The sequence below is a fragment of the Dicentrarchus labrax genome, unplaced genomic scaffold (assembly GCF_905237075.1).
Source record: "Dicentrarchus labrax unplaced genomic scaffold, dlabrax2021, whole genome shotgun sequence".
NCBI classification, from domain to species: domain Eukaryota; kingdom Metazoa; phylum Chordata; class Actinopteri; family Moronidae; genus Dicentrarchus; species Dicentrarchus labrax.
Genome location: NW_026136705.1, coordinates 630,844 through 645,809, shown reverse-complemented (window position 1 = coordinate 645,809; position 14,966 = coordinate 630,844). Strand labels below are relative to the sequence as shown.

The window sequence follows — 14,966 nt, the reverse complement described above, 5'->3', positions numbered from 1 at the left end:
TGTTAAATTCAAAATGCAAATGTATTCGTCTTTAAAGCTGCACAGTATCAATATATCTGTAAATACATACTTTTATATTATGGTTCATATTTTTCATCCTGTATCTGGTCTATATTGAGATATCAATGCTGACTTAAAGCTTGAAGCTGCGATTGTTCTAATGACCACTAGATGCAGACTAGAAAAGAAAAAAGTGGATTTTATTTTGTTTTGACAGCCAATAAGCTGAAGAGTTTGACAAGTTTTATATTGTGTTTAAGTGTTTCACGTATCTCCTTTTATTCATTTGATCTCATGAACCTTATTTGTATTAACAAGATTGTTATGCCTCAAAGCTGAATAAGTAAAAATTAATTTTCTAATAAATCCTTTTGGGATAAAAATAAAACTGTTGCTATTTTCATTTTTGTCAGGAAATTAGTATTATTATTCATTTATTTCATTATGATTTTTGTTCAAGAAAAATACATAATTAGATACATCGTTTTGTAACAGTTTCAAGTGTTTATTGGTGTTATTTTTGATAAACTTTTACTTCTTGACATTCTGGGTGTCTGATATTAAAATACTTACACACACAAGTCATAACATCCTCTCTCATATAAAATAGGCATTTTTTTAAATAAAAAATGTATGAACAATGCATTAGGAAAGCCAGTGCATTGTAATGATGTTAACTGTCTGACATCAAACATCAGTCTCACAGTGGAAGCATTATTAACACTGATATCAATAATTTCTTCTGTAGTAATTTCATTTCAACTCGAACCCAAGGTAACACCATTTAACACAGATATAGATTTTATATCACACAAAAATAATTTGACACTTGAAACTTAGTTTGTTGTTTTTCTGAGAAACTTGACATCTGTACAGCTGCAGAGACGTTTCCTTTCTAATCAGCAGAGCAGAGTCCGGCACAGACAGCCAGTAGAGCTACTGCTGTCAGTCCCAGTCCAACATAGAGGCCGATCCTTCCCCGACTCTCTGGTTGTGGACTCATTTGTGGTCTCAGCAGTTTGGGCTCATCAGCAGCTACTGTAAAGGACATTAAATAAAATGGGGGTGAGTGTATGAAATCGAAAGCTTTTACTGAGACTGAAAACTAAACTTGGTCCTCTTTTACTATACTATTGACTTCTCCTGAATCCACTCACCAGTGACGCTGAGTCGGCATTCACCATAGGTCGCACCATAAGGTGTGCTGACTTCACACAGGTACGGGCCCGAGTCTTCAGTCCTGAGTCTGGACACATGCAATCTGATTCGTCCTTCTTTGAGGACGTCTTTGTCACACTGGACTCGTCCTTTAAACTGTTCATCCTGAGACTCTGGGTCCTCGACACCCTTACGTAGATCATACAGGACTGACTCCTTGTTTTCAGTAGTCAGGGTACAGTAGATAAAAGTTGAGTTGAGGGAACTGTCAGTGTTGGTTGTGAACGTCCATTCCAGTGTGATGTTATGGTTCTCCTCTGCCTGATAGGAGGTCTGTGTCACATTCACTACAAATGTTCCTGTTGAGGAGACAGAGAGGGAAAGTGAGGACCAGACAAAGTGACAACTTTAACATGTGAGCCTTTAAACTCCATCTAGAGATGTTTCTGTGGACAGTTTAGTGATGCTCTCAGTGCTGTAGAGGCCTTCCTCCTTACAGATTGAAAGATGGAAGTCTGAAAGTGTATTTGGACTTTTCTCTTCATGGATAATAAAGTGAAGGTGGAAACTAACCACAGACACAGGAGGTCAGGTTGATGAGCAGCAGGATCCAGCAGATCATCTTCTCCCTGTGAGAGGAGACAGCGGTGAAGAGTCATAAACACATGAGGTCAAAGTTCAGTCCTCACATGTACCAGAACAAACATCTACAGTCTGTCTGTAGTCATTACAATACTCCTTTGTATTTATTATCCTGATTATTACACACAATTGACCAAAGCATTTCCTCACTGACAGAGTCAACAACCACAGCAATGTAGTTAAAGCTAATATTCATAGTAAAATAAAACCTTTCTAGACTGCAGTAATATATTTTTGTCACAAGATGGCGCCAGAGGTTAAAGGGTTGCTGAGTCTGTTCACTATGGTTATAAAGACCATCGCATACAGTTCTATGCTGTACGTGCACGCCGGGATGTGCTGTGGTCACCCTGTAGGGCGGCTGTGCTCAGAGGCAGAGCGGGTCGCTCCCTAATCGGAAGTTTGTGGGTTCGATCCCCGGCACTACACAGTACAAGTGCATTACACTTTACCATGTCTCCATGACTCTTTGATCTGATAGCTATCAAATACAGCTTATTCATGGAGCACTTCAAGCTGTCAGTATTTATGAAAGAACTGCGAATCCACGCAAGAAGCTGGAGAATTTACAGAACTGTAAACTAAAGATCAACGTATTACTCACCGGATTTAACTGCATCTCATTATGTACACACACACACACACACACACACACACACACACACACTGTGAACAACAACAGTCAGTTCACTTTATGAAACCCCTGTGGTCATATCTTCTGTCACTTTTTAAAACCTCAATTTAAGCGTTTCCATTTTCAATCATGGTTTCACTCCATGGTTTGCGGGGCTAACTGTGAATGTATGACTACGGAGTCCCTAAAGTCCCCAAAAGGAAATATTATCATCTTATGGGCACAAGATAATTTACTATAAATTCACATACATCTCTAACGGCTTCAGATGCACACAGCTGTCATATAATGGAGAGAACTCAGCTTATCAAGTTTTATTTTCACCACAGAATGTCACACCAAGAAACTCCTGCTGCTCTTGCTGAATTCTGAATGTCAGCCAGATTCTGTTTAGAGCAAATAACAGAAAGATACCTTTCTCAACTATCTTATCCACCAGCTTAAACTGACTGCTTAAATAAAGCAATGAACACAGCAATGTTTCAAACATAGTGGAGAAATCAGCAAACATGTGCCTATAAAGCCACAAGAAAAAAAGAATTTTCCTTCTGGGGACTCCATATATGACTCATGAAGCCAGCGCATGAAGAGACATTTTGCTGAGTTGATGAGTTATCTGAGGAAGGAAAGCCTTTCAAGTCTCACAGTATTCTACAGCAGTAGACAGGTGTCACAGAGTGATATGAATCAGGAAGTACCTTATCAGACCAATAAAAAAAGAATTTGTTTCACAAATGTCCCGGAACAGCTGCTCTCATTTAGACACACATTATTGAGCTCCACAAAGGAAATCGACTACATTTGGTGCTCACTGAACACCTTCCTGTGCACAGTCATGATTGCGGGGGTAATCATGACTGTGCACAGGTTGTTCACACAAGCTACAACGGTTCAATATTTAGTCCACGATCAGTGTCAAGTGTCTAAAGTAATCTGTTACATTTCATTGTGTCTGAATTAATTAAGTATCCTCAAGATGTTAAAAAGCTCTTTGAATGGGGCCCACACAGGGTTGTCTGTCTGATGTGTGCAGTCAGTTAGAGTTAGAGCATGCTGTTGTGAAGGTAAGGTATATTAACATCATGTAAAATTTACATGTTCTGTGTCTTATTTATTTTTTATTTTATTTTATTCCTTTTTTTTGTGTCTTTGTTGATGTCCTGAGCACACTGAAGCAAATCCCTAGCAACTTGCACCTACTTGTATGGCAATAAAGTATTGAATCTTGAATCTTAAAAGAAAAACCGTGTCTGACTTTCTTAAGATAAAGGCAACTGTCTGCTGTTATTGTATAGATGACAAAAGGGCAGTGTTCAATCACAACTCTGCATCTCTGCAGGGCAACCCCACTCCACACTAGACTTTATCTTTTTCAGAGCTCCTTTTTACCTCCAAACCCAGCAGAACCAACAGAGAACCCATGTCAGTGTTTCTATGTATCAGCGGTTACATTTGCACCTGTCTGCATCTCTTCCAGGGAATAGTTGATGTAAAAAAATATTCATCAAATAGTTAAGTAGATCACTGCCATTGCCGTTAAAAAAGCGCAGGTCTGCTTTCAGGGGTGCATGCAAGTGAAAATATTCTGATAAATAGGCCGACTGTTTTTGATTTAAAGATTTTCAGAACAACACACAAAACTCTTTGTCCCATTTTTTGCTGTATGTATATAACATCAACCATAGAGGCCGTATTAGACTAATATAAAAATATTTATGAAAGAACTAAAAATAAAAAAGATAAACTTATTACTCACTCAGTCTCTGGGTGTGTATTAATCTCTTCTGGATAGACAATAGTTTATCTGCTTACTCTCCTGTTGTCAGAACAGATATTGTTTGCAGTCAGTGGCATTTGGAAGAAACACGCCCAAATTTTGAGACCTGAAATCTCACACTCATCAGTCAGTGCACATCTCAGGAAACCACAAGAGATTCTTGTTTCCTCTTCGTGGCTTTCACATCTCGGCTGATACATGACTTAAACCTAGCTTAGTGAAAAAACACACATTTCCACTGAAAGTAGAGTGGTCACACCGTCATTGTCTGTCTTGTGTTTATAGTAGTAGTTAGAGTGTGCAGTGAGACAGCGTGAGCAGGGCATCCGCCACCCAGCCAATCATCATCGCATTTGCAACGGTAATATGTAATAATGTAATGTCAGTCATTGATCGCTCTGTTCTCAATCATGATGATTCACCGAATCCCTGCTGAAAAATCCTCTCTCTGTATGAACGCGTTGTTCCGCCCAGTGAGTATGTATTGAATCTCTGGGACTGGGTGCAAACTTGCTGCACCGTGGGAAGGGCTCGCAGACTGACTTGCGCTTGATATGAACCATTAGAACGTTTTGGAGGATCGAACCACCAACCTTTCCGAACAGTGAGCGACCCACTGTACCTCTGAGCCACAGTCGACCCTCTCCCGTTTGTATGAAGTGCAGCCAACCAGGTCAGTAATGAATCTATATTGATGTTGGTGTTAATCAGGAGTTCACTTCAGTTGTAAAGGTTGAGTCTGTATATTTGAATAGAACAGCAGGAACAGCTGCACGTTTAATACCAACAAACTGTTTCCAGCGTATATTATCGCTCCCTGTTCTTCTACATAGTTCAAGGGGAAAACTATATATATATATATATATATATATATGATTCTTATATTGTAAGATCTGACAACAGCATCGTTGTTTATCTGTCATTCCTTTATATGCTGGTAGTATTTATACTGTAGCCTCATTAAAAACAAACTCAAATAAAATAAATCGGTTTTATTCTTTACGCTTTTTATTATTAAGGTAAAAGCTCATCAAAAACACTAACAACATGTTCTGCTGTGACTGTGTGAGTCAGGAAACAGTCCACGAGATATTTATTATGTTATTTATTTATGATCATTTGACCCGTTGAGCGGTGTGATTGTACTGTATGTATGTATTCTGATCTGCAGGCAGAACCGGTTTTGGGCATGCGGCAACACATTGACACACTGGGGGCGGGACCAACACTTAAAAAAAAAAAAACCCCTCCTCCCCCAAGTTTTTTTTTTTTTATCAAATCACTTTTTGTCCCATTATTGGCTCCTCATTTTAATGCTCTTATCAACATGGAAAAGTGGATCGGCTTGCTTTGTGCAAATGTTTTTTTTGTTTTTTTGTTTTTTTTCATTGAAAACAACATTAGGCTTATATATCTACTGTAGTGTTCAATTGACGAGGGGGCGAAGAATTCGCACCAGCTGTGTGCTTGGCCTTCAAATGGTATTTATATATTCAGACTGGATGACAAAACACACAGATCATAACACATCCATTATTACAAGCCTGTATGCCTATACTTGCCTTATGATATATAGCGGTGGGTCTTTTTGCGTTTCCGATATCTGATTTAAAGTGACGTTTAAGAGATAACGCACCCACTCTTCAATGGTGAGGACAAGAACTGCATGCAGGCCGGTGTCTTTAGTGATGAATCACCCTCATGCGCAAATCATACATTACAAATATCCTTATTTTACACATGATCCTTGATTATGAGGGTTATCAGGGGGGCTCATGTCTCATTAAGGGAGGCTGAGACCCCCCTGGCTCCCCCGTAGTTCGCACCCTGCAGAAAAGTAACAAGTCATCTTGAGGAGGACATGAATGGACAGAGAAACATTTCCATCCACAGAGCTGCTGCTAGTGCGGCTAAACCTGTCCTTCATAATCAGAATAGTTTATTTTCTCTGTGTCAGTCTGCTGTTTGTTTTGTTTTCTTTCTCAATAAAATGTTTTCAATGAAGGCAATCACCAACAATTCATATAATGTCCTTTACAGCTGCTGCTGATGAGCTGCTGGATAGTCCACAACCAGAGAGTCCACAACCAGAGAGTCAGGGAAGGATCGGCCTCTATGTTGGACTGACAGTAGCTCTACTGGCTGTCTGTGTCGGACTCTGCTCTGCCTCCTGTCATTGTTTGACTAAATCTAAAGAAAGAAAACATCTCTGCAGCTGTACAGATGTTGAGTTTTGAGTGTCAGAAAACTATTTTAAATATGAAATGTATATTTTTCTGTTAAATGGTGTTCATGTTACTACAGGTTTAAGTTTAAATGAAGTTATGTAATAATGTAATGTCATAAATGAAGTAATGTTAATGATGCTTCCACTGTGATCCCAGATGTTCCATGTTTGATGTCAGACAGTTAACATCAGAAGTAGAGCAAAGACATCTAAACAGCCATCGTCTGATTGATCCTCCACTGTAAGCTCTCTACAATGTCCCAGTTGTTGGAGTTGTCAGTCTATGAAGAGTTTCTCAGAGGAATCATTCACATTGAGCTGTAAGTTGGTTCAGTCATTGATCGCTCTGTTCTCCCTCCAGCTGTTATCAATCATCAGTCTTAAACAATGAGTCTGAATCAACAAGACAACAGAATTAGAAGAGAATTGTTCATTATTATATCTTAATCCTCCTGATGGATATTGTTACAATGCACTGACTTTGTGCTCTTTATATTAGACACTTATTAGACAGATATATATTAGACACTTATTAGACAGGTCTCAGATCTGTCTAATAAGTGATAGAGTTTAATGAGTTAAGAGAAGGCAGACAGGAGACACAATGGTGGTTTGTCTTTATTTCAATTTCATTTTGACGTCCAACAAAATGGATTCAGTTTGTCCTTCAGTCAGGGGTTGGGCTGATCTAATAACATTGGTATGAGTTATATAAATTTAGTGCTGTGTAGAGAAACCTGTGACTAAAAGCTTGTGTATGACTGATGTTTGTGTTGTTGCTTTAGTTACTGACGCTCATTAGAGGTTCAAAGTTGACCTTTTCAGACTCAATTTGTCCACAAACACTTTAATATTCTGTGTGGATGCAGATAAACAATAATAACTGTTGTGTTTATGACACTGATACATCTGGAAAATAAAATAGTGAATATTTTCCTTATTGGAAGCTTTGGAGACTTAAAGGACTCAAATCATCGCAGTTGGAGCGTCATTTCCTTGTTCCACCAACTGCTAGATGCAGGGCATTATGGGAAACGCCTGCCTGACTGATTTTTTCCAGGCGTGGTCCCACATGATCTCCTATTACAGCCCAACTATTAGAGGAGAGAAACAACGCAGGAACACAATCTGGATCCAGATCTGATCAGCACTGCCTCTGACACTTTGATCTGAGTTTGGTGCGTTGAGCTGGACGGACTCACTGAGAATGAGCTGTCAATCACAAGGTAGCCAGGGCAGCCTATGTGTAATGGCATGGCCTTTAGGGAATTGTTTTATGGGATATATTCAATGAAACTTAAAGATACTGAGTGACAGTTAGAATATATGAAATCTGACGCTTGACAGAGGAGTTCTACACATTGAAACCCTGCAGGACACAGAAAGCTTAAGGCAGCTGATAGAGAGAGAAGAACATACAGAGAAACACATCAACAGACAGTGCCGTGGTAAAGTTGGGGAAAAAATGGCGATTTGTTCTTTATTTCACTTTCATTTAGACCCCTCCCTCCTCCAGTGAGGAGCTGGTGGAGCTGTAACGCAGTGTGTCCTCAGCAGTCCCATTGGTGGCTGTGTAGGGACACAGTCGCTCTGTTCACATGAGAACTGACACAAAGTGAGACAGCAAACACAGTAAGTGACTAAAAGCTTTTGTATGACTGATGTTTTGTGTTCAACTGCAGCTGAGTTTTTACGAAGTGCGCAACAAGGAAATGACGCTCCAACTGCGATGATTTGAGTCCTTAAAGTCTCCAAAAGCTTCGAATAAAAAAAATATTCACTATTTTATTTTCCAGTCCATATCATTCATCTGACGCCGATCGGTCTTTCTGATGGTGGCTGTGCAGTCCAGAGGGCCGGCTGTCGCTCAGAGGTAGAGTGAATCGTCCACTTATCGTAAGGTCGGCGGTTGGATCCTCAGAAGTGACTCCCGATCTGTGTTCGTGAGCCTCAGACGGTTCAATGCGGGTTTATATACAGTCGCAATCCGGGTAGGATGGATGAGTGGGTGTGAGCCAATCACAATGTTGCTGAGAATCTCCCTGATTGGTTGTAAATACAGGTGGGCGGAGCTGAGAATCTCCCCGATTCCATGAAGTCATGTGACTTATGGCGTATGGGCGGAGTATTGCTTTTCACTTCATGGTGACCTGAAAAAAAATAAAAGCATATATATAGATATATGTATGTATATCTATATCTATATCTATATATATTTTGATATATGGGTTCAGATTAAAATCGTGCTCGCGTTTCTGTGGACAGAATCCACAATGCTGTTCTTGTATTGTATTTATCAAAGGCAAACTAATAGACGTGTGTGTCCATGTTGGTCAAGCATGTCATATTTGTACATGATGAACAACCATGTGTGTAATGTATGCAACTTCAGAAAGTCTTTAAATGTATATTTCCTCCAAGAACCTGAATAACTATTCCAGATTGACCAAAGCATGCATCACACATTCTCAATCATATTTCATAAAGTGGGGCAAGGAACAGAAATACCTAAAACACTTTTTCAACACTTGAATGCATATTTAGTTCCTCAATATAATGTTATAACATTGTCTTTTATTTATGACAGATTTATATCCTCAACATTAATCTGGTCAGAATCCTAAAACACTGAAAAGTGTCCTTGGCTCCAGTCCTGCTGACTGGATTTAGTTAGAACAGGAAATAGACACACAGGAGTTTAGGTGTCCCACCTCAGATGATAATGCATTCAAAAAACGATTTTAAAGAAATGGGATGCCACAGGAGTCTGTCCTTGGTTCTTTGCTGTTTATTTTGTACATCAATAACAGCAGTTCAGCAGTTAAACCCTGTGTATCTCAGTCCATTACGCTTTATCACTAATGACTAATCTTGTACCCATCACTGTTCTCTGTATCAAAGGGTTGGATGGACTTACTGTCAACTAGAAATATCCATCCCATGTTATTCATTTATAAAGCTCTACTGTTCTAAAGCTTCCAAACTACCTTACATCTCTACTGTCATTATAACGATCCAGTAACTACCTAACCTTCCACATCCCTCGTTAGCACTAATAATGCCACATCTGGTTTCTTGTCCTTATAAACTATATAAACAGTTTAAAACTAAATGGTAAGCCTGAAATGATATCAGATCTGATCAAATGAATTTGTATTTCACAATATATATCCATCATTATTTCTTCCAGACATTGATCTAAGTACTGTAGATAGCCTGTAGCTCCATTAGAGGACCTCCTACTTTTGAGTGTTTTTAATACATATAAATAATATTCTGTTCTTTTTTACTGAGTAACCATCAAAGATGTTGGATTGAACTCTCCATGTCCTCTTCAGCCAGCAGCAACACAGCTCAGTGAACACCTCCATCCTCATGTTGTCATGTTTCCTGCTTATGTAGTTAACTACTGGCGCCATCTTGTGGCAGAAATACATTACTGCAGTTTATCATCAGCATCAACACTGTACCTAGACTATAAATACAAAGGAGTATTGTAATGACTACAGACAGACTGTAGATGTTTGTTCTGGTACATGTGAGGACTGAACTTTGACCTCATGTGTTTATGACTCTTCACCGCTGTCTCCTCTCATAGGGAGAAGATGATCTGCTGGATCCTGCTGCTCATCACCCTGACCTCCTGTGTCTGTGGTTAGTTTCCACCTTCACTTTATTATCCATGAAGAGAAAAGTCCAAATACACTTTCAGACTTCCATCTTTCAATCTGTAAGGAGGAAGGCCTCTACAGCACTGAGAGCATCACTAAACTGTCCACAGAAACATCTCTAGATGGAGTTTAAAGGCTCACATGTTAAAGTTGTCACTTTGTCTGGTCCTCACTTTCCCTCTCTGTCTCCTCAACAGGAACATTTGTAGTGAATGTGACACAGACCTCCTATCAGGCAGAGGAGAACCATAACATCACACTGGAATGGACGTTCACAACCAACACTGACAGTTCCCTCAACTTCCTTTATATCTGCTGTCTACTGATTACTGATCACAAGGTTTCAGTCCTCTATAATCTACTTAAAGGTGGCGAGGTCTCAGAGTCTCAGGATGAACAGTTTAAAGGACGAGTCCAGTGTGACAAAGACGTCCTCAGAGAAGGACGAATCAGACTTCATGTGTCCAGACTCAGGACTGAAGACTCGGGCCTGTACCTGTGTAAAGTGAGAACAACTTATGGCTTGAGCTCTGCCAGATGTGGACTCAACGTCACTGGTAAGTTGATTCATTAGAAGGTTTTTATCAGATTAATTTCAGTTTTTAATGAACAGAAAAGTGCTGCTGATATTCTACTGCAGTTATCAGTGTGTGGGCTGCTGAACTAGCCTCTATAGACACATCAACAGTTGATGACTCAGACAAACACGTCTGTCTGTTTAAGAACATACCTGCTACACATACGTCCTCATGAGGTTCCACACATAAGTTTGCAGTGTTTGAACTGTGTGACCTTAAAGGACCTGAGAGTAGGATTTAATGACATCACATCACATTGACGCCATCTGGTGGTAATAACAAGCAAAAACATACATCATCAAACTCATTTTAAAAAAGCTACTATTCCTATTCTGCCATTTCTAAACTAATAAAAACTCCTTCAAGAGGCATGTTAGAAATATAATAACAGACAATGCTGTAAATAAATGAACATTCTTTAACTTTACTTTAATCTGTTGGTTATTTAGTTTTCTTCTTCAGTAAAATGTTTTCTGATCAAATGAATAACAGACACATATTTGTTTGATCTCTTTACAGCAGACAAACAACAACAGAGACAACCGCCACCAAACCAGGGAACAACTAGCTGCTGCTGTACATTAGCTCTGGCTGTAGTACTACTGTACTGCTTTACTTTTTATTTCCTGTAAACTCTCCACAACAACTGTACAAACACTACAGCCGCGCAGTGCTTTGAGCTAAATGCTCACAATGAAAATTATAACATAATGTTTACCATGGTAACCATCTTCTTTAGCATGTTAGTTTGCTGATTAGCACCTTTACAGTCGAGGAGAAGAAGAAGAAGAAGATATACCGTTATCCATCCTCACTCTATGGGGATGTTTGTTTACACACATAGGCCAAACTACAATCAGAGATGCCAGGTGAGACAGCAGTTCACCAGGACCAGGACCAGGACAAACAAGGCCAGAGGTCCCGATGACGTCAACCAGAGGGTCCTGAAGGTGTGTGTGGAGAAACTGGCAGGAGTGTTCCAGCATCTGTTTGACCTCTCCCTGAGATCTGGAAGACTTCCTGCTTAGTTCCTGCTCCCAAGAAAGGACGTTTCAGCGACCTCAAAGACTTCAGGCCTGTAGCCTCAACGTCACATGTTATGAAGACCTTTGAAAGACTGGTTCTGCAGTACCTCAGACCCCTGGTACACTGCCTGGACCCATTGCAGTTTGTGTACCAGGCTGACATCGGCGTGGATGATGCCATCATCTACCTGCTTCACAGAGCTTACACCCACCAGGAGAAGCCACAGAGCACCGTGAGGGTCACGTTCTTTGACTTGTCCAGTGCCTTTGCCACCATCCAGCCTCTCTGGCTGACAGAGAAGCTCTCTGGGATGCCGGTGGATCAGGACCTTGTGGCCTGCTGACTAAGACTGGTTTAAACTCCAACCTACAATGCACAAACTTTTTGCACTATTTATATTTAATTTCTACATGTACAGTTTATTCTTTGTCAAGCTGCTCAAATATTTGCACACTATTCTTACTTGAATATTGCATAGTATATGCGTATATACTTTCATTTATAGTCTTATATTTTCTATTATAGTTTATATGATTTTATTTTGTGATGTCTTATTGTACCTCCACTTCTGTACCTTTTTTTTTTTGCACTACATTCCCCAATGCTGCTGTGTCAATTTTGAATTTCTCCAAAGGGGGATCGATAAAGGAATATCTTATCTTATCTTATCTTATCTTATCTTATCTTAGACACACACAGGGCTTATAGATATGCAAATGTGGAGAGATGGTGGAATGATGGGCTGCCACGTAGCGGCGCTCCTGGAGTTGAAAAAACTTGTCGCATTACAGTGTACTCATAAAAGTTTCATTGTTTCAACTAGTTTTTCCTCATAGATGAAGTCGGACTCGTTCTTCTCTGAGGGCGTCTTTGTCAAACTGCACCCCAACTTTATTTTAAACTTTATTGTGAATTTTGATATAAAAGTGCAGCAATAAAAAACATACTACCATGTTTTTTTGTCCAGTATTGATTAATGTGCCGATTATGTTTTCATTTAATCTTTTGTTTTACTCATAAAAAGTCAGAAAATTGTGAAAAAAGCCTCTCTCAGCCACCTAAAGTACAATGTGACGTCTTCAAACTGCCTATTTCTGCTCATCAAGTGTCCAAAACACAAAGATATTCAATTTAAAATGATATAAAACAGAGAAAAGTTCCTCACATTTTCAATACTGGAACCACAGAGTTGTTCGCACTTTTGTTCCTAACGGATTTCAATTGTTGTTAATTAAGTTTCTTTTAATCAACAGATCAATTAAACCAGTTTGACTATTTAATGCAGGTAGGTGAGTATATTTGGAGCAATTCACTGTGTACTTGCATCAGCTCAGATTCACACAGATAAAACCCAGAGGAGGAGCTTTAGTCACATGATTTTATTTATTTTATTCTTTATTTCTCATAGAACTTTAAAGCCCCTGTCCTCTTCAAACTCAATGATATTAAAGCCATCAATCAACAGTCAGAATGTCCTCACAGTTACAAACAGAAAGATAAAGAGTTGTCTGAAAATCCTTGAACAAGCTTAATCAGTACAAACAAGGTTCATACATGAAATGAATGAAAATATTATCATTAAATGTTATCAATTAAATTACATACAAATATATGGAAAACAAAATCCACTGAAACAAGACGACTTTAAACTTAAAGTAAAGAGCTCCCTCTGCTGATCTTCATCCTTAATAGCAGTGTGAACAACTCAAAGCTTTTCTTACAGCACACATACAATGAAAGAATTATAATCAGTAACACAGTAAATAACAGCAAAAATAAAACAGTAACAGTACATTTCAGTTTAAATTGCACATTACAAGAAAAGGTTAAAGCTTTTACACTACATGCCACATTCACCCTTTCACACACATTCACACAGTGATGGCAAAGCCCCATGAACTCATTCATTCACAATAAAAATTTGGGGTGCCGTATCTTGCTTAAGGACACTTCGACATGCAGTAAGAGGAGTCAGGGATGGAACCAACAACCTTCTGATTAGTGGACCACAGAACACATCAGAACAGGCAGATCTGAAGGATCTTTAGTGAACCTGAACACTTCATTACATCCTGCAGGAGTCAGCTACATGATCCATAGAATATAAAGAAAAATATATTTTATCTTGAATAAATTCCTCACATTGAGCTTTAAATACAAAAGGTTAAAAAAGAGAATTTTCATAGATTATACATGGTATATGAGGTAGACATGTTTATCTTGTATCTCAGCCAACGAGAAACTACTATGTAACAAAACTGTGATCAAATTGTTTCCTCTGATCCAGATGCTGAGCTCTAACTGTTCTCACATCCACCACTGGACTCTGAGTAAAAATCTCATTCTCTAGACAGACAGTGAATGAATAAAAGGCAACGAACAACCAGCAGAGCTGCTGTGTAGTCAGGTCACAGTTGATAGAAAGAGTGTTGAGGGAACTGTCAGTGTTGGTTGGGAACGTCCATTCTAGTGTGATGGATAGGAGGTTGGGTCACATTCACTACGACTGGAAACCCGACTGGAGGGGCTGAGTCAAGTCCATGTCTCCTATCTTCCGTGTTCAAACCGTGTCGTCCAGGTCCTAAAGACAGGAGTAGTGGACAGGTGTCCAGAGATTTAAAGCGACCAGATAGCTGAGCCAACAGGCTAGCTAATAGCAGTCGGGGCAGTCCAACAGACACATATCCAGTTTACAACTCTCTTGACTTCAGGTCTGAAAGCCAATGGCGACAGACTTTTAACCAGTTAAAATATACAGGATAAAACAATCAGGATCAAAAAACGTCTCAATTGTCCTCCAAGGTGAGCCATTACCAACGATCTGATGGCTCACTGCGACCGAAAGAGGGTCCTCCAGACAGAGTACTGTTAGTCCTGATGGGTTGTTTCTCTAAGAAACTCAACATCTATACAGCTACAGAGACGTTTCCTTTCTTATCAGCAGATTTAGTAAAACAGTGACAGGAGGCAGAGCAGAGTCCGACACAGACAGCCAGTAGAACTGCTGTCAGTCCAACATAGAGGCCGATCCTTCCCCGTCTCTCTGGTTGTGGACTCTCTGGTTGTGGTCTCACTGTTGGTCTCTGAGGTTTGGCCTCTACAACAGCTGCTGCAGAAAACAAAATTAACAATGACAAGGGTAATCGGCACAGAGATAAGAAAAACTACAAATAAATACATAAGATGTGTTTAGTTCTAAGCTCCACTGTTCCTAAGTACAGCCTCACAGAGCAGCTAGGATGGCTGTAGACTC

At 39.5% G+C, this 14,966-nt stretch overlaps 1 protein-coding gene across 13 annotated transcripts in view; it reads right to left on the bottom strand.

Annotated features, from left to right (window-relative positions):
• Positions 1–498: 498 nt before the first annotated feature.
• The window catches only part of LOC127363560 (V-set and immunoglobulin domain-containing protein 1), a 68,091-nt gene continuing 53,623 nt past the window's right edge, over positions 499–14,966 (bottom strand). For 5 of the 13 annotated variants that reach the window (XM_051400214.1, XM_051400213.1, XM_051400211.1 and 2 more), the window contains one exon: positions 13,078–14,822. In XM_051400214.1, coding sequence (XP_051256174.1) covers positions 14,620–14,822 — 203 coding nt within the window. In that variant the 3' untranslated portion in view covers positions 13,078–14,619. Of the gene's footprint in view, positions 1,039–1,157; positions 1,518–1,731; positions 1,788–13,077; positions 14,823–14,966 lie in introns of those variants that run through there. The other 8 variants (XM_051400224.1, XM_051400223.1, XM_051400225.1 and 5 more) reach the window with 6 other exon arrangements.